At 41.2% G+C, this 22954-nt stretch overlaps 1 protein-coding gene across 1 annotated transcript in view; it reads left to right on the top strand.

The window, feature by feature from the left end:
* Positions 1 to 5690, top strand: part of Atp6v0d2 (ATPase, H+ transporting, lysosomal 38kDa, V0 subunit d2) — a 45082-nt gene extending 39392 nt beyond the window's left edge. Inside the window, exons 6-8 of the mRNA XM_013012427.1 lie at positions 1780 to 1956; positions 3266 to 3340; positions 5386 to 5690. Of these exons, the coding sequence (XP_012867881.1) occupies positions 1780 to 1956; positions 3266 to 3340; positions 5386 to 5547 (414 nt within the window). The 3' untranslated portion in view covers positions 5548 to 5690. The remainder of the gene's footprint in view (positions 1 to 1779; positions 1957 to 3265; positions 3341 to 5385) is intronic.
* The last annotated feature ends 17264 nt before the right edge of the window (positions 5691 to 22954 follow it).

Genomic DNA, 22954 nt, shown 5'->3' with positions numbered 1-22954 from the left:
TGGAAAAACAGGCTTACTCAGGGTTCAGCACAGAGAAGATGGGACTTGAATATCTGTTGTTTTGGTTTGGTTTGGGGGCTTGAACTCAAGGCCTGGGCACTGTCCCTCAGCTCTTCAGCTAAGGCTAGTGCTCTACCACTTGAGCCACAACGCCACTACCAGTTTTCTGGTGCTCCATTGGAGATAAGAATCTCACGGACTTTCCTGCCCAAGCTGGCTTTGAACTATGATCCTCAGATCTTGGCCTCCTGAGTAGCCAGGATTACAGGTGTAAGCCACCAGCACCCCCCACCCCTGCTGGGAACTTGATGATCATATAGCCAAATCCCCTCATGTTACAAGCAAGGAAACAGACCTTGTAAGGAAGATGACCTATCCTAAGCCATATAATTCTTAGCTACAGAGCTTAATTGATAGATTGACTGATGACTGATTTTTGTAGTACTGATGTTTGAACTCAGAGTCTCATGTTTGCTTTGGTTTGCTTGCTTAACTTCTACTGTACTACTTCAACCACACCTCCAGACTGCTTTTTGCTGGTTACTTACAAGATGAAGTCATTTCTACTTTTTTGTCTGGTCTGGCTCCAAATGGTGATCCTCCAGATTTCAGCCTCCTGAGTAGCTAGGATTGTAGGCATCATATACCAGTGCCCAGCGAGAGCTAATTATTTTTATATGTAACCTAAGACATTCAGAAAGAAAAAAAATCATGAAAGCACAAACAAATGGTAATTAGCATAAAATTTCATCACATATGGTAGCTCATGCCTGTAATCCTAGCTATTCAGGAGACTGAGATCTGAGGATCACAGTTTAAAGCCAGCCTGGGCAAGTCTGTGTGAGTCTTATCTCCAATTAACCACCAGAAAACTGGAAGTAGAGCTATGGCTCAAAGTGGTAGAGCACTAGCCCTGAGCAAAAGAGCCTAGGGATAGTGCCTAGGCCCTGAGGTCAAGCCCTATAACTAAATATATATAAATATATAAACATATATATATATATATATAGAGAGAGAGAGAGAGAGAGAGAGAGAGAGGGTGGGCTAGGTATAGTTCAATTGTAGGGTAATTGTCTAACCTACATGAGACACGGATTGATGACTAGCACCACAAATAACAATAATCGCAACAATTAAAAATAAACAAACATGTATGACATGTCCTTTCTTTTAATATAAACACCCCGATAGGCACTTCCACGCACATGATCTTATTCTATGCCTGATTGGACTGTAGTAAATATTGTTGCCTCTTTTATGGAAAATACATTTGTGACGCTAACAGTCTCTGTGCTCCTTGTAGGATGCTCAGAAAATAAATTTGGTGGGGTTTTAGGAGTCCTAGACCATCGCAGTGCTATGCAATCCTCTTCTGGCAGGCAGAGTTACTCCCTTCTACAAAAGAGACTAAAAGAATGTTAATAGGGGCTGGGAAGGTGGCTCAGTGGTAGAGCACTTGCCTTGCATGCTCAAGGCCCTGGGTTCGATTCCTCCGCACCACATAAGCAAAAAGAAAAAAGCCGGAAGTGGCGCTGTGGCTCAAGTGGTAGAGCGCTAGCTTTGAGCTGAAGAGCTGAGGGACAGTGCCCAGGCCCAGAGTTCAGGCCCCATGACCGGACCCAAAAAAAAAAAAAAAGAAAAGAATGTTAATAACACCTGTCTGCATCATAATTCGACGTAGGTTGGGGAAAGGAAAGCCAGAATTTGTCTACTTCAGGTTATGTTTGCAGCATTTAACAGATAATTCAACTGCACTGATTTTATGTCTTGCAAATTCAGTTTGAGGCTGACAGACGAGCTTTTATCATCACTCTTAACTCCTTTGGCACGGAATTAAGCAAAGAAGACCGGGAGACCCTCTTTCCAACCTGCGGCCAGCTCTATCCTGAGGGGCTGCGCCTGTTGGCTCAAGCAGAAGACTTTGACCAGATGAAGAGAGTGGCTGATCTTTATGGAGTATGTTAGTCCACCAGGTCCTCCCAAAAACTATGCTGTTTCATCCCATGGATTTCTTTCAAAAGCTATCACATCAGACTTACACTTCTCAGTCAAAGAAGTTGTCATGTCTGTAAAGTAGCAAGCAGTCTCTCTTACTGTAGATTTCTTTCTTGAAGAAATGTTCTAGTCCAAGCTAGTTTTTTTTTTCCTCCCCTTAAGGTTCTTGGCAAGCAAATTCTTGTTTAAATCTCTAAGGAATGGTCATGTGAAAGCTCCTTTGAAGTATTTGATAAAGCACATTCTCCCTAGAGTCTAGGGCGGTGTTTTAGAAATGTGAGCTCAGGTCAACATTATATAAAGTAGCCTGACCTTCTGGTCCTTTCTAGTACCCAAAGGGGAAATAGAGTTAAGGCAGAGTATTTATATGCATTATGGGGAGAATAAGGATCCATGTATGGGTTTTTCCATTCCCTTTTTGGAAGAGGAAAGAGAATTGCTTATGTCCTTCCTCCAGCATTTATCTGATCTGAGACAGCCCTGAGCTTCTCAGATCAGTTTCACAACTTAGCCCAGACCCTGTTTCCTCTGGCTTACACATAGTTATGTGCAGATCCCATAGGTGACTTCTCCTGGACTAGAATGACACTCACCTCTTCCTGTGGAGTTCTGATAAGCCTTTACAATATCTCAAGTGTAATTGTATGGCACTCTTCAGTGTTATTACGACTTGGGCTTTCTCCAGATTTCCACCCCTTCCTCACCTGAAATTTTAGGGTAGTTTTAGCAGCTCTCATCTCAGAGTACCTATGAACCTATATGGACCAAACTACAAATATTTACAGCACTCCAAGAACTTAAGGGGGAAAGAATCATAAAGTGTATAGTGACACTAGAATTCATCTTGCATCTTGCCTTGGTATTTTCTTTTGCAGGGGGTGGGGGATGGGTGGGCTAGCTCTGGGGCTTGAACTCAGGGCCTGGGTGCTGTCCCTGAGCTTCTTTCATTCAAGGCTAGCACTCTACTACTTGAGCCACAGCACCACTTCTGGCTTTTTCTGTGTATGTGGTACTGAGGAATCAAACCCAGGGCTTCATGGATGCTAGGAAAGCACTCTACCACTAAGCCTTGCCTTGATATTTCTGAATAAGCAAATAGGTTAAAATTTCCACAGACTCTTGAATTATCTTGATTTGTTTTAATCAGGAAGAAAAAATTATATGTTCCAGTATAAATTTTTAAGTACCATCTGTACATTTCTAAACAACATATCCATATATATTTACATGAATATTTCTGTAAAATTGATCTCTTGCCTTTGCTTTTAAGGTGTACAAGCCTTTGTTTGAAGCTGTGGGCGGCAATGGGGGAAAGACATTAGAAGATGTTTTCTATGAGCATGAGGTATGACATATGTTTATATGCTTTTCTATTATTGTGGGATTTTTTTTTCTTTTTTCTTTTCTTTTCTTTTTTTTTTGTCAGTTGTGGGGCTTGAACTCTGGGCCTCGGCACTTTCCCTGTGCTCTTCAGCTCAAGGTGAGCGCTCTACTGCTTGAGCCACTGCACCATTTCCAGTTTTCTAGTGGTTTATTGGAGATAAGAGTATCATGGACTTTCCTACCTGGGCTGGCTTTGAACTATGATCTTCAGATCTCAGCCTCCTGACTGGTGCCTAGCTTATTGTGGACATTTTCAAAATATTTTCTTCAAGATTTCCTTTTACCAAGGATCAATTGACCAACTTGATGGTTGTGAGTCAACAGTGTATTTGTAACTGCTGTAGCGCACCAGGCACTGTGACTCACAAATGATAGACAACACCACATGGAAATGTCCTATGCATAAAGACAGGACATAGTGAAATTTGATGGAATATAGCTTTTCTATAACCAGTTGACTAGAGAAGCAAAGCTAGGATATTAGTACAATTGAATATTGATTCTCCTCAATGTTTGGTTCACCTTACTCTAATGCAACTCTCCCGAAAGAAGGAATTATCCATGATTATAACACATGGGCACAATTATGACCCTTAAGAATTATTCTCTTGGAAATCCACCCACAGGTAGTCTAAATCATCTCCTTTCCTAAAAAGGCAGAAGACTATTGAATCCATTGATAAGCAGTTCCTGGGCTACTGTACTATTAATAAACAGATGGTTATTTTTCTGAACAAGTAAATTCCTATAAATCCCAAGAAATTTTCTAAGTGCATCTGTTTCTTTGAATACATTGGCATGTCCATCTCAATCTGACTGAAATTAATAAAGAACCAGAGTTCAAGGTTAGGCTAGTTACAGACAGTAGTTTAGGAACATCCTGTAACTGGGTAACAGACATATTCCAACAGCTCCAACGTATCTGTTGTAGAAAGAATTAAAACTGCATACAGGATCATTCAGAATTCTCTGCTGCTACCCCTCTCTGGAGAAGGAAGCTATTAGGAAGCTATACTTGGCAGAGAAACGAGTGTCTGTTCCTGAGAACAGAGGCAGCCTTAGCTTCCTGATAATTTTGCTTGAAATTTTCAGAGCTGGGTGAGGGTCTGTATCTCCCGCCTGTCCTTTTTTTTTTTTTTCCTGTCCTAAATGGCCAGTTGGAAAAGAATGTAGAAATTGCTCAATTTCTGACTTTACTCCAGATAACAAATTCTTTTTGGAAAAAATATTTTTGCTCACTTAACTTTTGCAGGATAAAAACAATTGAACAGAATGGAAAGTCGCCACAGACTATTCTAAAAAAGCTTTGACTATTCAGTCTAAATTCCAGAAGCTTGTGACAGTACCCTGGAGAGGAGTCAGAGAGCTGGAATATCTTTTCAAAATTTATAAAGTTACGGCCCAAAAGAAACATTTGAACTAAGTGAGGTGATCCCACTAGCTGGAAGCCAGATAAATATGACTACAAAGTTAGACACAGTCCAAAAAAACAGCTGGAAAGCTTTATATCAAGGGAGCTGCTAAGATTTGAAGCCCGTCCTGTGAGTCCACAGACATACAATAAACCACTGTGATCTCTAGCTGTCAGAGTGTCACTCCAGGTACCAATGGCTCACACCTGTAATCCTAGCTACTCAGGAGGCTGAGATCTGAGGATCACAGTTCAAAGTTAGCCCAGACAGGAAAGTCCATGAGAGTCTTATCTCCAATCAACCACCAGAAAAGACCCTATGGCTCAAAGTGGTAGAGCACTAGCCTTGTACAAAAGAGCATGAGGACAGTGCCCAAGCCCTGAATTCAAGCCCTGCCACCACCCCCAAAACAACTTTTTAAGAAGTGTCATTCTCCCTTTAGAACTTTCCAAGTTGCCTCTGTATTCCTCTATTTGACTCAGCTTGGACACTATTTAAATACAAATAAGCAGAAGCTCAACTGTAGCTTAATATTTCATATATATTTGAAATTAGTTCATGGTACAAATTGTTTTTTTCTTTTTTTCTTCATCAGGTACAAATGAATGTGCTGGCATTCAATAGGCAATTCCATTATGGAGTGTTTTATGCATATGTAAAGCTGAAGGAACAAGAAATGAGAAATATCGTGTGGATAGCAGAGTGCATTTCACAGAGACACCGAACTAAAATCAACAGTTACATTCCAATTTTATAAATTAGCAGAGAGGCTCAAATGCAGAAAACCATGAATGGTCATAGAAGGCTATTGAGGAAAGTAAAAAAAAAAAGAAATCTGTTACATTATCAAGGTCATAGAAAATAAGCCACCTTGCACCTTTGTAAATTGTAGGTCCACTGGAGATCCAGTAATCTCAACTTGAATCAAAGTTGTTTTTTTGTTTCTTGTTTGTAATGTAGCAGCTTTAACTGGATTCTAAATTTTGTCTCAATCTTCACTGGGCCTTACACATTAATATCAATTAACCCTATAGTACTTTTTCTCTTCTAATTTTGTTGTGTTAGAAATCAGATCTAATAAAACTGTTGCATTTTTGGTTTCTCATACTCCTCTACAGACCCAAGTATTGAGTATCTGCTTTATTTTTTAACTGTCTGTTCCTGTCCTACATCCACAAGACTCCAGAGCTGCGTGAAGCCAACATGGACCACATTTGACAGAAAATGTTGCATTCTTTTCTAGAACATTTTGATGTGAAAGGCTGGAGAGAGCTACACAGTTCTCTTCATACAAGTCATGTTAAATTTGTTAGCAAATTATTTCCTCACAATGTTCTTTCAGTTAATATATATGTCATATATATACACTTCATATATATTTACTTCATATATATATATATATTTGTAGATATATATATATATATATATATACATATTCTTCACACTTTACCAAGAATAAAATAACCCCATTGATTGTCTTTTATTCAGAAGCAAAATTCAGAGATATGGACTCTTCACAAACCTCAATAAAACTAGTGTATAAAACCACTCAAGAAAAAAATAAGAAAGCCGGGGCTGGGAAGGTGGCTCAGTGGTAGAGTGCTTGCCTTGCATGCATGAGTTCCTGGGTTTGATTCCCCAGCACCACATAAGCAAAAAGAAAAAACGCCGGAAGTGGAGCTGTGGCTCAAGTGGTAGAGTGCTAACCTTGAGCTGAAGAGCTGAGAGACAGCACCCAGGCCCAGAGTTCAGGTCCCTCGACCAGACCAAAAAAAAAAAGAAAGCAACAGAATACTGTACCTTTAACAAAAGATCTTTTTAAATATAAAATCTGTGTTTATTATGCTTTAAGAATTAAACATGTGTAGCCCAGAGCTGGTGGTTCACGCTTGTAAAGCCTAGTACTCAAGAGGTTAAGATCTGGGGATCACGTTTAGAAGCTAGCTTGGGTTGGAAAGTCCATGAAACTCTTGTCTCCAGTTAATTTCACCACCAAAAAGTTGGAAGTGGAGCTGTAGCTCTAGTGGTAGAGCACTAGTCTTGAGCAAAATAGCTCAGGGACAGTGCCCAAGTCATTAGGACCATCACCAAAACAAAAACAACAAGAAAAAGAGCAGTGTAGATAATTTGAAAGTTCATCCAATGAAATAAATATGCATACGAAGTATGCATACATACATATATACATCTAAAATTACTATGTTTCTAAAATATAGACATCTAAAGTAAATATATATCCAGTCACATCTATCTATCTGTCTGTCTGTCTATCTAATATATATATGTATATGTATATATATATGTATATATATATGTGTATATATATATATATATATATATATATGTGTGTTTAAACAGCTAACCCAACTTTTTTTAGTGAACCATTTTAGAAATTTCATTGATGAGCATTTTTAAGCATAAAGAAAAAAACAGACCCATAGAACCAAAAGGAAAGATAGGTGTCCAGGAGCACATCCATGCTAATGAAAACTTCCACCATGTTCTGTGGTATCTGAGAGTCTGCTAACCAAGCGACCCCTGGACCAGACAGCATCCTCCCTGCCTTAGAATCAGAATCAGACATTTTATGTTTTCATCTGCATTGGCTACCAGATAGGTGAAGTTGAGAGCAGAGATCTTGATAGGAAAGGGGTATGAGAACATGGAAATGCCTTTCAAACTACCCACTTCACACTCTACCCCTGCATGGTAGAAACAGTGGCCTTCTAGTCCCATAAGCTACAAGCTAAAGTTACTTCCTTTTCTTGAATATCCATCAGGAAGATTGCAGATCCACAGTCTGTTCCCAGTTGCCCCAAAGCCCAACCACTGTGAGGACCTAAAAGAGGAACTTCCTTGAGGCAAATTGTGGACCAATCACAGATCAAGAATGTACGACTTGGAATTTGAGGAACTTGTGTTGAAGTTTTTTAGTTTTTTAAGTGGCTGATTTCCTCAGGGCAATGATTTACAATGGATAACACAGATCTTTGAGGGCATTTTATGAGATCTAAAAAAAAAAAAAAAAAGATGAGATCTAGATGTCTAGTGCATAGAACCACAAAAAATAAGTCCAAAGTTTATTTCTCATTCTGCAAGGATTATTTTTGTTCATCTCTGTGTTTCACTGTCACAGGGCAGGCTAGATTTATTCAAGATGCTCTCGCCTCAACTTCCCTTTGCTGGAATTACAGATGTGCACCACTGTGTTTAGTTCATTGTGTTTTTGCAGCTACTGGTTTATCATCTTCCCTTCCGCATCCTCCTCCCAACATCTCATTAGTTTCTCAAACTTCTGCCTATATCAAATATGTGTGTGTGTGTGCGTGTGTGTGTGTGTGTGCAGTGAAGAAAAACTCAGTGCTAATTTTGAGGCCTTCACTAATAGTACCACTTAAAATACTATTAATAATGCATTATATTCACAAATAACACATGAGTGGCGTACAACTACAGTTTCCCTCTGTGTGTCTTAGTTAATTTTAGGACAGGAAAAAAATTCCCAGTTGTATGACTCATTTTGAGTCATTTTTGGTCTACTTTAGTTCATGAAAGTATTAATGCATTAATCACTAATGAATAAAATCATTAATGAATAAAAGTATTAATGAAAGAATTGTTGGGAAAAATAGGTCCAAAGGACATTATTCTTAAGAACTACATCATTTATGTACTACAGCTAAGCCCCAAAGTTTGAATGTCATTTTGGATGACTGCATAGCCATGCATAAGAATAAAATCTAGACACTATCATCTGTTAAGTCATTTCTCTACCCCCACCCCCATCATTATTCCATCAGTGACTTTCCTATTGTTGCCCTTTCTCCTCGGCACCGTAGGCTATAGTTTTCAGTCTCCCTCATTGACTAAAGGCTTGGTCACTAGTTGAAATTCAACCTGCCAAGCTCTGCAGCCTGGATGGCACCTGGCTACTTATGCTAGGGAAGGCAAGTTGGAAAGAAAGGAAATGAAATTAAGTAAATACCTGTTAAAAAAAAAACAGGGGTGAATATCAATATATTTTTTGTCGATCATGGGGCTTGAACTCTGGGCTTGGGCGCTGGCCTAGCGCTCTAACACTTGAGCCACAGTGCCACTTCCAGCTTTTTCTGCTTATATGGTGCTGAGGAATCGAACCCAGGACCTCACGTATACAAGGCAAGCACTTTACCACTGAGCCACCTTCCCAGCCCCAAATATCAATATTTTTGAAAGGAGATGTCATCAGAAAATAATCCCTTGAAGCTGATGGGCTATTATCATTTAAAAGCTAGGATCACTGACAACCTAGAAAAGCATAGTAGTGACTCTAGAGCTGTACCAAACTTCTGATACCCCTAGGACTGGTGTTCCTTGCTAGTTAGTGTCGCTTTCTCTGACAAAATGGCAGCACAAGATTCACCAATACTGTGTTGTATATAGCTCTTTAGCAGTGAAAGTCACCATTACCTTCTTTATCTTTTAAACAAACAGAAAGTCTAGCTTTTAAATAACTTATACAAACATTTCTGTCTCCTTTTGTAGAATGTGAAAAATTAGAACATCATTTTTCTGCTCAGCTATTAATGTTGAGATGCATACTTCATTGTATAAGATACCTAGTGTTTTATGCTTTGAGGTTGTATTGTCTCTTTTTGGAGTTTTTGGCTTGGTTTGTTTTTCTTTTATTTTTTCTTTTGTTTGTTTGTTTGTTTGTTTCTTTCTTTCTTTCAAGACATTATATATCCTGGGCTGGCCTCAAACTCGTTTGTCCTGTCTCCAATTCCTACAATTACTATGTGTATGCATCACTACATTTAGGCCAATTTGTGTTTTAAAACAATTTTACTTTTCATTTTAATAGGAGTGGATGTTAGTATATTTCCACTTATTTATACAACATCTGGACTTCTTTAAAAATGAAAAGAGAGTCGGCACCAGTGGCTCATGCCTATAATCCTAGCTACTCAGGAGGCTGAGATCAGGATTCAAAGCCAGCCCAGCAGGAAAGTCCATGAGACTCTTATCTCCAATTAACTACCAGAAAACCAGAGGTGGCGCTGTGACTCAAGTGGTAGAGCACTTGCCTTGAGCTGAAGAGCTCAGAGACAGCGCCCAGGTCCAGAGTTCAAGCCCCACAACTGACAAAAAAGAGAGAGAGAAAGAGAGGGAGAGGGAGAGAGAGGGGGGAGAGAGAGAGAGATTTTAAAATACAAAGGAAACTAAGAAAACTTTTGCTTTGTTATATTTTGTTTATGTTGTGCTGAAGATTATTCCCAGGGCCTTATCCTATCCCAGAGCTCGGTCCACATCATCCCAAAGTTCTACCCACAGCTCAGAGCTGAGATTTCCTAAAATAATTTTCATGATTAGATATTTTAAAAACTCAATAGTACAATTTTGGGGAAGGGATGAACTCATGTTCTTGAACTTGCTAAACAGGGACTCTACCACTTGAGCCATGCTCCTAGCTCTGAACGATGTATTTCTTAAGGTTTGCAGAGACCTGGGAGATGAGTAAGTATGGATGCAGCCCCTAGTGTCCAAAGCACATAGTTATACTCAAGGATCCACCCTAAAATACAATGGGCTTTGGAAAGTTTCTAGTAGAAATATAAGGATAGATGGACAAAATCCATACATACAAATTAATAAACAAATTACATTACAGGGAACGTAGCACTTCATAATTCGTACCCTGTGCTGGATGTAGTTCATGAAAGCCATGGAATTTAACAAGAGTCCTTAGAACAACTCCAATCATTTGCACTTACACACCATCTAGGAATCTAATGAGCTCCCTAGGACACATTCTCACATCCACCTAAACATTTCACAACACACAAAAAGACTATGAACCCTTTAAAATCCATTTATGAGCAACTATTGGTCTATAGACACCATGTTAGAAACCTCCATTGCAAAGGCTAAGAAAAGGAAGAAAATCACAGTGTAGAAAGTAATGAGTTGGAAAAGATTTTAATTTAAAAAATAAACCATAAGTGCTCCATTGGATCGCCTATCACTTAGAAGTACATCCTGTTGAGCTGTTCCTCCAGAAGAAGAAATGTGCTTAGTGGAGAAAGACTCCCTGCCTGATCACTAATTAAGCATGGAGCTCATGGGTGGGTGGAGGGACTACAGTCACAACCAATTTCCTCTCACATTAAGTTGAAATGGTAGCCCAAAGCATCCATGTGCTACTTCTTAAAATTATTGACATCCCAATCCATCCAATGTGTTAGCCATGCTTCAGGGTGCTGTCAAAAGAGTGGGTGAAAACTTGGTGAGTTAGTTAAAACATCAAGGCTTTCCTGAAGCCTATTTCCAGAATTGAGTGATCTCATGCACACAAGACAATTTTAAGCCTTCATCTTGAGTGACATAGAAGGACACTGTGCTCTCTCTCCCCCAGGGGCACATACAAATGAATTTGTTCTATTATTTTAGTCATCACTCATTGCTAATGCCACATAAAAGTAAGTCAAGTGGAAGAGTAAAGAGTGAGCAGGATAAATGGGTGACCTACCTCCTCGGTAAACATTATAAATCCAGGAAGACAATTACATCAGTCTATTTCTCAGAAGGAAGCATAGGTCTTTGTGTTCAGGAAGTAACCCATGTTGCTCTGCCTGAGGACCCCATTTCCAAGCAGGACTGGAGATAGTAGGTATAAATCAGCAGCATCTGACCATGTACTTACCCCTCCTGAGCTACATGTAAAGTCTTAACGGGCCAAAGACAGTAGAAACTTGAAAGCAATGGGAAAGTAGCAACCAATAACAAAAAAAGATGCAGAAAGAAAGAAAGCAGAAATCAGCAGTGAGTTCCAAGGAAGCCTCAACATTGGACTTTTTATTTAGAAAATGGGCTCAAGGTTGGATCTAGGATAATTATCAAATTGTTGTCAACTAATTGTCAAAGATAACTCAGGAGAATTGAGTTTTGTAAAAGCCCATCTCAGTGTTGAATGTCAAGATGCTACTTTATCATTTTCCCTTGTTTTTCATTTTTTTCTTTCTATTTTTAGGCTTTTCCCTTATGTATTTTCCTAGTAAAGTAGAACAATAGTTCTATTAATTCTATTAATTAATTGGAGAAAATAGACTTAGAACAAGAAAATAAATGCTGGTATTAAGTGTAAGTTGCAGAAGGCAGCAAGGTTGAATCTCTCTGCCAGTGCACAGGAAGAGGGGACCACAGCTTTTTCTAAATATCCAAAGTACCTATCAGAGCAGCTCCTGAAATGTTCTACATGTACCTCAAGAAGGTTCATCTCAGCTTTAACTAATGGTTGTTAGAAAGTCTCCAATCTCTGTAAATATGGGCACAGGCACAAAAGGACAACTCTTTATTAAATACAAACTTGAAAAACCTACTTATTGCTTGAACAGATGTAAGTTGAGAGTTTTCTTTTCAAGCTTATAAAAATATTTATATGGGCTGGGAGTGTGGCTTAGTGATAGAGTGCTTGCTTAGCATACATGAAGCCCTGGGTTCGATTCCTCAGTACCACATAAACAGAAAAAGCCAGAAGTGGCTCAAGTGGTAGAGTGCTAGCCTTGAGCAAAAGAAGCTCAGGGACAGGCCCTGATTTCAAGCCCCATGAATATGAATATATATATATATATATATATATACACACACACACATATATATATATATACCTACACATATGTATACACACACACACACACATACACACACGCACTCACATATAAAACCTGGCTAACCTAAGTTTTAGGGACCAAGTAGTACTGCAAGCTCAAAGTGAGAATTCAAGAAGAGGAGTTTTTGAATTTTCACTTAAGTAAAACAGAAACAATGGGGATATAGAGCTAGTCCTGGGACTTGAACTCAAGGCCTGGGTACAGTTCCCCCCTTTTTTTTTTTTTTTGCTGGTTAATTGGAGATAAGAATCTCACACAATTTCTTTCCCAGGATGGGTTCAGACCATGATCATCCTATCTCGGCCTCCTGAGAGCTGAGAACCTCTTGGTGGCTCATGAGACTCAGTACCCAGCACTTTTTTTTTTTTTTGCCAGTCCTGGGGCTTGAATTTGGGGCCAGGGTACTGTCCCTGAGCTTCTTTTGCTTAAGGCTAGCACTTTACCACTTGAGCCACAGCTCCATTTCCAGCTTTTTTGTTTAAGTGGTATGGAGGTCAGCCTAAGATGCAAAGTGAGACCTTGTTAAATGGAAGGAAGAGAGGAAGAAAACAGGCAGGGAGGGAGGAGGAAAGAGGGAGGAGGGAAGAAGGAGGAGGGAAGGAAGGGAGGGAGGAAGGACAAATTAGATACAGGCACAGTACAACCAGAAACATGACATCTCTGCCACCACCCCCACCACCTTTCCATATGTCTTTTATATTTTTTTAAATTATTATTACTTTTGTCAGTCGTGGGGCTTAAACTCTGGGCCTGGGCGCTGTCCTTCAGCTCTTCAGCTCAAGGTGAGCACTCTACCACTTGAGCTCCAGTACCACTTGCAGCTTTTTCTGCTTATGTGGTGCTGAGGAATCAAACCCGGGGCCTCATGCATGAAAGGCAAGCGCTCTTCAACTAAGCCACCTTCCCAGCCCAGATCTCAACTTCTTGAGTGTGTAGGATTACAAACATGAGGGTTCGCAGCTAACAAAAATATTTAACCCGGAACCTAAGATTAGACCTAAATATAAGTGGTGGTCATCTTTTGTCTAGATTAAGGCTGTTGAACTCTAACTGGCATCTATGCTGTCTCTTTTCAACCCATTATCCTCTGAACAACTGGGAGAACTTTTACAAACCCAGGGACATTTTATCCTTTTATTTAGAACTCTCCCAAGGTGTCTCATTATATCTGAAATAAAATCAGCTGTTCATTACAACTGACAAGGACCACAAGGCACAGGTTTTTACTTACTTTTTTTTCTCTTCTCCAATAAACACCCCCATAGCCACAACCTGTGTTCTCTGAATGCCAGTTCTTGATCTCTGCTCCTCATTTGAGGGCCATATGTGTTCTCTCATCCCATTTGTTCATCTTTTCCCACTGGATACTCATATGGTGGCTCTTTCATCCTTTTCCGTTTCAATGTCACCATGTTACCATGTTGCCTAACTTCAGGGGATAGCTTTCATACATTGAGAATTATGCAAACCACCAGCACATAGAAACATTCCACACCTCCTCAAAAAGGTTTTAGGGAGTTACCTTGCATTCACTCTCTAAAAGCACCCTTTTATCTCATAGCTTTAACCACACTTTGTTACTATACATTTATTTGTTTTGTAACACTGGTCTCTATCCAATGAGGCTCTAGGTTACTATTGTATATTTAATATTTGCCACAGAACATGGCATGTGCCAATATATGTCTTTAAGGAATGAATGAGCAAATTCTTCCATCTATAAAGTTTAAGGTACATGCATATACACATAAAATATATATATAGTTTAATGTCAAGTTTGATATCAGATATGATCATATATATGTTTATATGTGTGTTTGTGTTTGTGCACATGTGTGCTTTGTGTGTATGTGTTTTCTTTTGGGGCTCAGGAACAGGGAAGGCAAAACAACTGAAAGATGGCCACTGCCTTACTCAGTGAACACACAGAAATGCACCTAAAGATATGGAACCTGCTGTCTCCTTCACTTATGATGAATCTCTGGAGCCTACTGCAATCTTGGGTGCAAACAAGGCACCCAGCATGTACTTGTTGGATGAATAAATCCATATCTAGGGAAATTACCACATCAGCATCCACATTTTACCTCTGCGTCAAGTGGATAAACTGTAACGGGACCTGCATGAGGCCCAGCATTCTCTGAGAGAAGGGGAACAGCCAGATCATCATTCTTGGCCTGCAGAAACACTTGGCAGAGAGCCCTACCAGTCAGATGCCAAGTTAGTTCCATCTCCCAAATTATGCATCAGCCAACAGCTACTTCATTAAGCAGATGCTTCTTTCCACAGTCTAAAAATACAGGTGTCTATGGTAGACAAACCCAATGGATAAGAATTCACTGAGATTGCTCCCCAAACACTAAGACATAGCACCTAGGCAGTCACTCTCAATCCAATTTTCCTGCTTGCTCATATACTTAGTATCTAACTTCCCATTCACAGGAATCTAAAATACACAAAGAGCTGGTGATTTCCCTCATTTGCAGAAGTATATTAAAAGGCAAAAATTCACATGGAATTGTCAAGTAAGATTTGCTTTGCCTTGTACTGTTTATTTATTCAACTAATTATGTTAGCCCTCTTTCCAAGTGTTCCAGGCACATACATCAAAGCAGAAGCACACAGAATTTTCCATTTCAGTGATGAAAATTAATGAGCATTTTGAGGGGGAAAAAGATAAATGATGTAAAAAAGGTTGGTATAAATTAGTTCAAAGGATTTGCAAATGGCACTTAAAGCTAATTCCCTGGCTTTTCTAAGCCCATTGTCTATGTGCCAGCAATGAGCCACCCACTGCTCATTGAGTCAAAAACAAAAGAGCACTCCAGCTACCATTAAGCTGGGAAAAAAAAGTGCATACCAAGATTTTCAGAAATAATTGTTTTGGGAGTCTCATACATATTATGCACTCATAATATGCCCTTCTGATTATTAGCTAGTAGTTCATCATCTACCCTCCAAAACGCAATCTTTGTTTACCTAAATGTAGGCTCCTTTAGGCCTAGGGTAAAATTAAGAAGCAATGTTCAAACACAAACCAAAAGCCACAATGAACAGAGTCTTCTGAAATCCCAGTAGTTATGCAATTCTCTTTTGAGGTGAGGAACGCTGACATGCACTCACGACACACGAATTCTGTGTTCCTCAGTGGCATCCACTTCACCCAGGCACTTAAACAATAAACTAACCTCTTCAAATGCTCCTCAGATGTGTCACTCCAAAATAAGAGCTCCAAGAAACATTTCCCAAATAAACCATTTGAATATCCTAGTACCGCATAACTTTTTGGATGGCCTGTAAAATATGGGCCTAGATTAAGAAGAGTCATGAAAAGTGAAGGCAGTTTGGATCAACTTGTCATAATTTATTGCTCTTCCAGCCATATGTATTTAAGGACTTACTACACCTTATTTCACAAACATGGACAAATATTTGTAAACAAGGGCTACCTCAAAGACTGTTAGTGACTTTGTTAATTCATGGAGATGGAAGTTTGAAGATTGAAAGTTGTGAATGATTGAACTTCCTTCTCCATAGTCAACTTGTAGAATAGTGCCATCTCCAAGGTCCCCCTTTCAACTCATGATTGCTCCAGAATCTATTGTATTCACTCTGCAAGGCACAGCTGAGACAGCAAAAGCCCTATAAATTAATGTTACATAGCTCTCTGGCTATGAAATAAATAACATTTGGAGTCTAAGAAATTAACAGATGAGAGTATAAAAGGAAAGGAGTCTGCAAATCAAAGGGATTCAAGCCTGTCTTCTCTAATTTCCTACAGCTTTCACTTGGCTTTTTTTGCTCAAGACTGCCACACAATTGAGTCACATTTCTACTTCTGGCTTCTTGGGGTTAACTGGAGGTAAGAGTATCTTAAACTTTTCTGCCTCAGCTGGCTTCAAACCTCGATCCTCAGATCTCAAGCCTCCTAATTATGAGCCACTAGTATCTGGCAAGTTACTGAACTAAGTATTATTTTTTTTTTGCCAGTCCTGGGTTTGAACTCAGGGCCTGGGCACTGCCCCTGAGTCTCTCTGTGCTCCAGGGTAGCACTCTACCACTTGAGCCACAGCACCACTTCTGGCTTTTTCTGTTTATGTCATACTGAGGAATAGAACTCAGGGCTTCATGCATGCTAGGCAGTACACATTCCTAGCCATTACTGAACTTTTAAGAGTCAGTTTCCTCATTTGTGAAGAGGAATATATCTGGAATGTGAATCCAGGATCTTGTTTATCCCTGCATCACCATTAGTTTATATCACAATGCTTGCTCAAAAGAAAACATGCTGGCTTTTGAAATAAAACAAGTTATAGTACTGATATTGGATATTGGTATATACAGATTTAAATTAAAATCTTTTTTCTTTTTCTTTTTTGTGCTAGTCCATGAAAGGATCCATCCCATCCATCCCAGGGGATCACATGGAGGCAGGCAGGCACAGGAGAAAGATTATTATGAAGTTTATTAGAGAAGCCATATTTCCCCTGAAAAGAAAACACACGTAGCCTCCTCTATCTAGGTAGCAGCAGGGTCTGGGGGTAGGAAGTGAGGTAGATGGAGCTCAGGTGGGTCTGGGTGGAGAGAGGGAGGGGCCAGCTGCATGGTGGGAACTCCAGGGCAGGGAGGAGCTGAGGACCAAAGGTGGGCATAATGCTTACATTCCCTGCTCTGTTGTTTAATAAAAATAGGGGGTACCAGGCCAGAGGTATGGGCGGAGGTTGTTTCTTCCTGCTGTGAAGGGGCAAAGTAGTCAGGGGTCCCTGTTTTGTTGCTGGGCCGGTATGGTCCAAGAAGCATCTGCTCGACAATGGTTGGTAAAGGTCCTCCATCTTCCATGGCAATAGTTATCTAAAAGCAAGACCCAATTAATAAAAGGCAAAAATTGTTGTTAGTACCCCAAGAGAGGAATATGTCTTTTCTGTCTTGGATTGGAGACAGCATGGTACCTGACTCCCAGAATCCTGGAGGAGGGGGAGTAAGACTTTTCCTGCTTTAGGTTCACAGTAACCTAAGGAGGAGGTAGCAGAGATATTTAAAGGTACCAGAGCCAAGGGGTGTCACCGGCTCTTTTGGCTACTTCCTGCTGGCCTGGCGGCATCAAGGAATCCCTGGAGCTGGGGTCTTTAGGGTCGGGGTCTGTGCTAGGCAAGGCAGGGCAGTGTAAGTGATGTTTCTGGTTGCTGTAGTAGGAAGACCCCTACTCAGGCAGGCAAGCCCACCTAGTCATCCGGAGTAACAGAGCCCACTACAACAAAGTTGCTAACAAAGAAGCAACTTTATTGAGAAGGTTCTTATACTGACAGGTCAGGGCCACAGCACAGGCTCAGGAGCTGATACTGTGACCCCGAGCTGCCCATGTACTTTGGTTTTAAAGGCAAAATCCATAAGGTCGAGCCTGGTCCCGCAGGTGACCAATGGGATCCTAACACACACAAAGGATTGTACAGTCATATCAGACCATACACAGGTGGCCAATGAGCTTACAGTTTGTCACATAATGGCTGTTTAAACCAGCCTATCACTTTTGGTTTAAATGACTCACAAATTCAGTGGGTAAGACAGAGCTTACAGTAAGCATGCGCAAAAGGCGGAGTTTATGGTAAGCATGTATAAAGAAGGAGTTTAGTGGAGTTTACAGAGAGCACGTGAAAAAGGCGGAGTTTAAGGTAAACTGGAGATGTTGCCAGTTGGAGCCAGATTACAGTTAACTGAACAAATCAAGATGGGTTAAATTGTTAAGGGAGGGGGTCCTAGAGGCATTCTTTCTATTCCAGAAACTGGGCTGGTTGGAGCCAAGGTCTAGTTAACTTTGTTTAAAGGTTTTTTCTAAAATCCCTAAAACAAAAGAAAGAAGCTGTACCAGCTCAAGTCTCCTCTCAGGGCCTACTTCAGTTGCCTGTAGTTCCCAAGTGGTATTCTGGGCAGGGGATGTTATCCTGTTGAAAGAGACTTTTGGAAAGATTAGGCAAAAAAGCTGACAAGGTGACAAGGTCAATTAACATGAATGACATAGGAGAACACACATTGGCCATAGACTAGAAAAGTTCCATTTGGAGTATAAGCCCAATTGTGGCCCACTATAGGGAAGGAGAAATAACTGGGCTTGGGGCAGGAAGGGGGTGTCTAGGGTCTTTTTGGCAACTGGGTAGGGGAGAGCATAATTGACTTGTTGGGAGTACCAGTCAGAGGCTACTATAAATACAAATAGCAGGTGACAAAGGCAAGACTTTAACTTTCTGTCCAGTTAGAAGGTAGACAGGTATGGACATTAAGTGGGCAAACAACTATTTCTCTTGATCACCCAGCTGTGATTAATTTGAAAGGGTGAGCATTCTCCATTTAGGATGTTATCTCCTCGTACTCCTCTCCATTCCGTTGTCAGGACTGACTTTGTCCTGGGGGATTCTCAGTGTCCATTGCTGGATAGCTTGTCCCTGCTGGCATTTACTGGGTTTGGACTCAAGGCCTGGGCACTGTCCCTGAGCACTTCTGCTAGAGGCAAGCACTCTACCACTTGAGCCACAGCATCACTTCCAGCCTTTAGCTGGATACTTAGACGTGAGTCTCAAGCCATGCCTCCAACCTAGCTCTTTGATGATTAGTTGGGAGATGGAGTTTTAGAGGGATTCTTTGTGCCAGGATGGCTTTGAACTATGGCAAAAGGAGTCTTTGTTACAAAACCCCTTTTAATTTCCAATTAAAGCAACAAGTAGATCAATGAGATAGAGATTACCTATAACTTGTTAACAATTGACTAACAATTACTTGCCAGAGTTTTCTAATAAAAACCCAATAGAAGTTTTTAAACTGGGACTGATTGGCACTCTAAATACCGCCCATTGCCTCTGGGCAGCCTGTTTAAAGTGCCCTATATCTTGGGCTACAGCAGTGTAGCCTGTTTAACAGTCTGGTTTGTAAAAGCATTTTTCTGGCTGACTGAGGAACCTGATTTAGGCAGATCTCAATAGGGACATAATCTCAGGTCTACAAACTTTTTTACTTAACAGATGAATTTATTAAACAATCATTCTGGTAATCCTAATTTATCTTTTTTGGACTTTAAAGAAAACTTTAAGACAAGTTTAATTTTAAACTTTGTCTGGGAGGTCAGCCATTCCCCACAACTTCCCAAATTTTTCAAAGGGTGGGCATGCCATTTTTAATCCCTTTTTGAAAAGTCACTTTAATCAAGTTAATTTGCATTTAAATGCTTCATTGAAACACTGGGCTTCATCCATTACCCTTGGCCAAAGGTTTAAACTGGCCACAGTTTTCTTCAGTCTCAGTTACCTTTAGGAAATTAGCAGTTTTGGGGCTGGAAAGTTGGCTCAGTGGTAGAGTGCTTGCCTTGCATGCATGAGGCCCTGGGTTTGATTCCTCCGCACTACATAAGCAGAAAAGGCCAGAAGTGGCACTGTGGATCAAATGCTAGAGCGCTAGCCTTGAGCTGAAGTGCTGAGGGACAGTGCCCAGGCCCAGAGTTCAAGCCCCACAACCAACAAAAATAAATAAATAAAAATACAGCGTTTCAGGAAATTAGCAGTCTTTCTTAATGTACTAGCTCCATAGCATCTCTTTTCCTTTAGAAATACATCCAATTGTAAAATAGCATAGAAGTAAGTCAACTTATATCCTTTGCTCATACACCCCTTTAGATCCAACTTGTGGGGATTAACATTACAGAAACAAATATCTGAAGTGGCTGTGTTTTACCCCAAACTAGCAGGCTTTTGGTCATGTGTGTTAGAGCAAGGCCAGAGTCGGAGCAAGGCAGTGGCATCTGTTGCACTTGCTGGTTACCTGCAAAAATGTCTACATATATTGGTTAAAGAGCTGGCTGGTTCACACTGGGTTTTACAGGCTGGTGCCACTGGTTTCACTCTGGTCCCTAGATCTAAAAAGGAGTTGATCATCACACAGGGGAGAAAACAGAGTAAAACCTTAGCTTTAGTTTACTAGCCATGGTCAGAGGTGCAATATTTAACTCTTAGCATAGATGGACATAGGAATGACATAAATCACAGCCAACTTAATTACCAATTTCATTTACTTTGCAAATAAAACATCTTTTCTAACTCCTTTCCCAAAGCCTTTTAAAACTGCCTGTTTTTAATTTGGCTTATAGTCAGATCACAAACTTTTAAAGCAATTTAGATTAAATCACAGCTTCCATTGACAAAGATTTTTAGTAAGAAGAGTACTTGGTAACCTCAAAACCATAACCATTTACATATAGACAAATAGACAGACATGTTTTTTTTTGGGGGGGGGGTCTGGTCGTAGGGCCTGAACTCTGGGCCTGGGCGCTGTCCCTCAGCTCTTCAGCTCGAGGCTAGCACTCTACCACTTGAGCCACAGTGCCACTTCCAGCTTTTTTCTTTTTGCTTATGTGGTGCTGAGGAATCGAACCCAGGGCCTCAGGCATGCAAGGCAAGCTCTCTACCACTGAGCCACCTTCCCAGCCCAGACAGACATGTTTGTGCACAGATTATAGAGTGCACTTGGATTTTAAAATCAGCCATTTAAGGTTTTTTGGAATTACTTTGCCTAATTATGATGGAACCATTGGTCAGTTTAGCTTGAATCTCACGCTGCCTTTTGTTTGTAATTGACGCAATAGGCGAAGGGGAGGGATCTCATTTCTGGTGCCTGACGGGGGTGGGAGGGGGGAGAGGGAGGGGGAGGTCACAGAATCAAGTTGAGTTGGTGCAAAATTGAGTTGGCACGAAATAGCAGCTAAGCTCCCACAATGCCAAGATGGCGCATCCACCACATGGTCAATGCTAGGGAGAGCTGAAGATTTTGACAGTGAGGGTGCATTGTTTCTAGCACACATGGAGCTTCAGGTTCTACTCCCCACTACAAAGGCAGAGGAGGGGCCCCACAGGGGAGTGGGGGCCTCACAGAGGAGGGGCCCCACAGGGGAGTGGGGGGCCTCACAGAGGAGGGGGCCTCGCAGGGGAGGCCACAGATGAGGAGGTCCTTCAGGAGAGGGGGCCTCGCAGGGAAGGCTGCAAAAGAGGGGATGTCTCATGTGGTGGGGGGGCTCACAGAGAAGGGGTGCACCTCTCAGAGGAGGAGTTTAAACTTAAACTCATCCATACTTTTACCTTCAGTTGGAAGCGAGAGGTTAAGAGAGAGAGACAGAGACAGAGAGAGAGAGAGAGAAAGAGAGTTTTACCCACTCTAGTGCTCACATAAGTTTTACATTTGGGGAAAAATTTGATTGTAAGGAAATTTAGTTGTGTGTCCTTCTCCATGGTAAGTGATGGTGGAACCAAAATCTGACTGCAAGCATTCCCAGCAGTGAATTTGGCTCAAAAAGTGAGAAACAACCAGTGGGAAATGCCATCACATTTCTCCACGGTGTCCCTCAGCCACAGAGGCCATCAGTTAGATACTTGGCCAAGTTTTTTGGGGGGGGGCCCTGAGGGCCCCCCCCCAACAGAGGCTTGGAGCCTGCACAGTGAAATCTAAGACTCTTCACTGCCTGGAAGGTAGGACTTAATTAGCCAGTGTTGGGCAGCAGGTAGACTGCTTGATCAGGAGAAAATTACCTTGTTGGTCCTCTGGCAATAGAGTGTAGGATCTCAGGCTAGATCCCAGGGAAGCTGGTTGGACCCCCATCCAAAGTGGAGGGGGTGGGGGGAGCAAATCCACCAGGGAACCTATCCCAGTAGAGCCACCAATGAAAGGATCCATCGTTCCTCTCTTGGAGTACTAACAACAATTTGTGCCTTTTATTAATTGGGTCTTGCTTTCAGATAACTATTGCCATGGAAAATGGAGGACCTTTACCAACCATTGTCAAGAAGACGCTTAGATGGTAACCAGCTGAGCAACGAAACAGGGACCCCTGACTACTTTGCCCCTTCACGGCAGGAAGTAGCTTCAGAAGAACCAACCTCCACCCATACCCCTAGCCTGGTACCCCCTAGAGCAGGGAATGTAAGCATTATGCCCACCTTTGGTCCTCCGCTCCTCCCTGCCCTGGAGTTCTCACCATGCAGCTGGCCCCTCCCTCTCTCCACCCAGACCCACCTGAGCTCCATCTACCTCACTTCCTACCCCCAGACCCTGCTGCTACCTACATAGAGGAGGCTACATGTGTTTTCTTTTCAGGGGAAATATGGCTCCTCTAATAAACTTCATAATAATCTTTCTCCTGTGCCTGCCTGCCTCCACGTGGTCTCTTGGGATGGATGGGATAGATCCTTTCAGTCCGGAAGTTTGAACTGAGGACTTAGGTGCTGTCCCTGAGCTTCTTTTGTTCAAGGATAGCACTACAGTTTGAGCCACAGCTCTACTTCTGGCTTTTTTGGGGTTGTTTATTGGAGGTAATAATCTCACAGACTTTCCTATCCAGGCTGGCTTTGAACTGATATCCTCAGATCTCAGCTTCTTGAGTAGCTATGATTGCAGCCACAGGAACTGGGCTACAATCTTCTAACTTTATTCTCAAATTAGTGCTGATTGTAGGTTAATTCTAATCAATGGAGATCATCCTCCACC

This window comes from Dipodomys ordii, unplaced genomic scaffold (assembly GCF_000151885.1).
Source record: "Dipodomys ordii isolate 6190 unplaced genomic scaffold, Dord_2.0 Scaffold17, whole genome shotgun sequence".
In the NCBI taxonomy this organism is placed as follows: Eukaryota; Metazoa; Chordata; class Mammalia; order Rodentia; family Heteromyidae; genus Dipodomys; species Dipodomys ordii.
The sequence above is the reverse complement of the archived record's forward strand: the minus strand, read 5'-3'. Positions and strand labels throughout refer to the sequence as shown.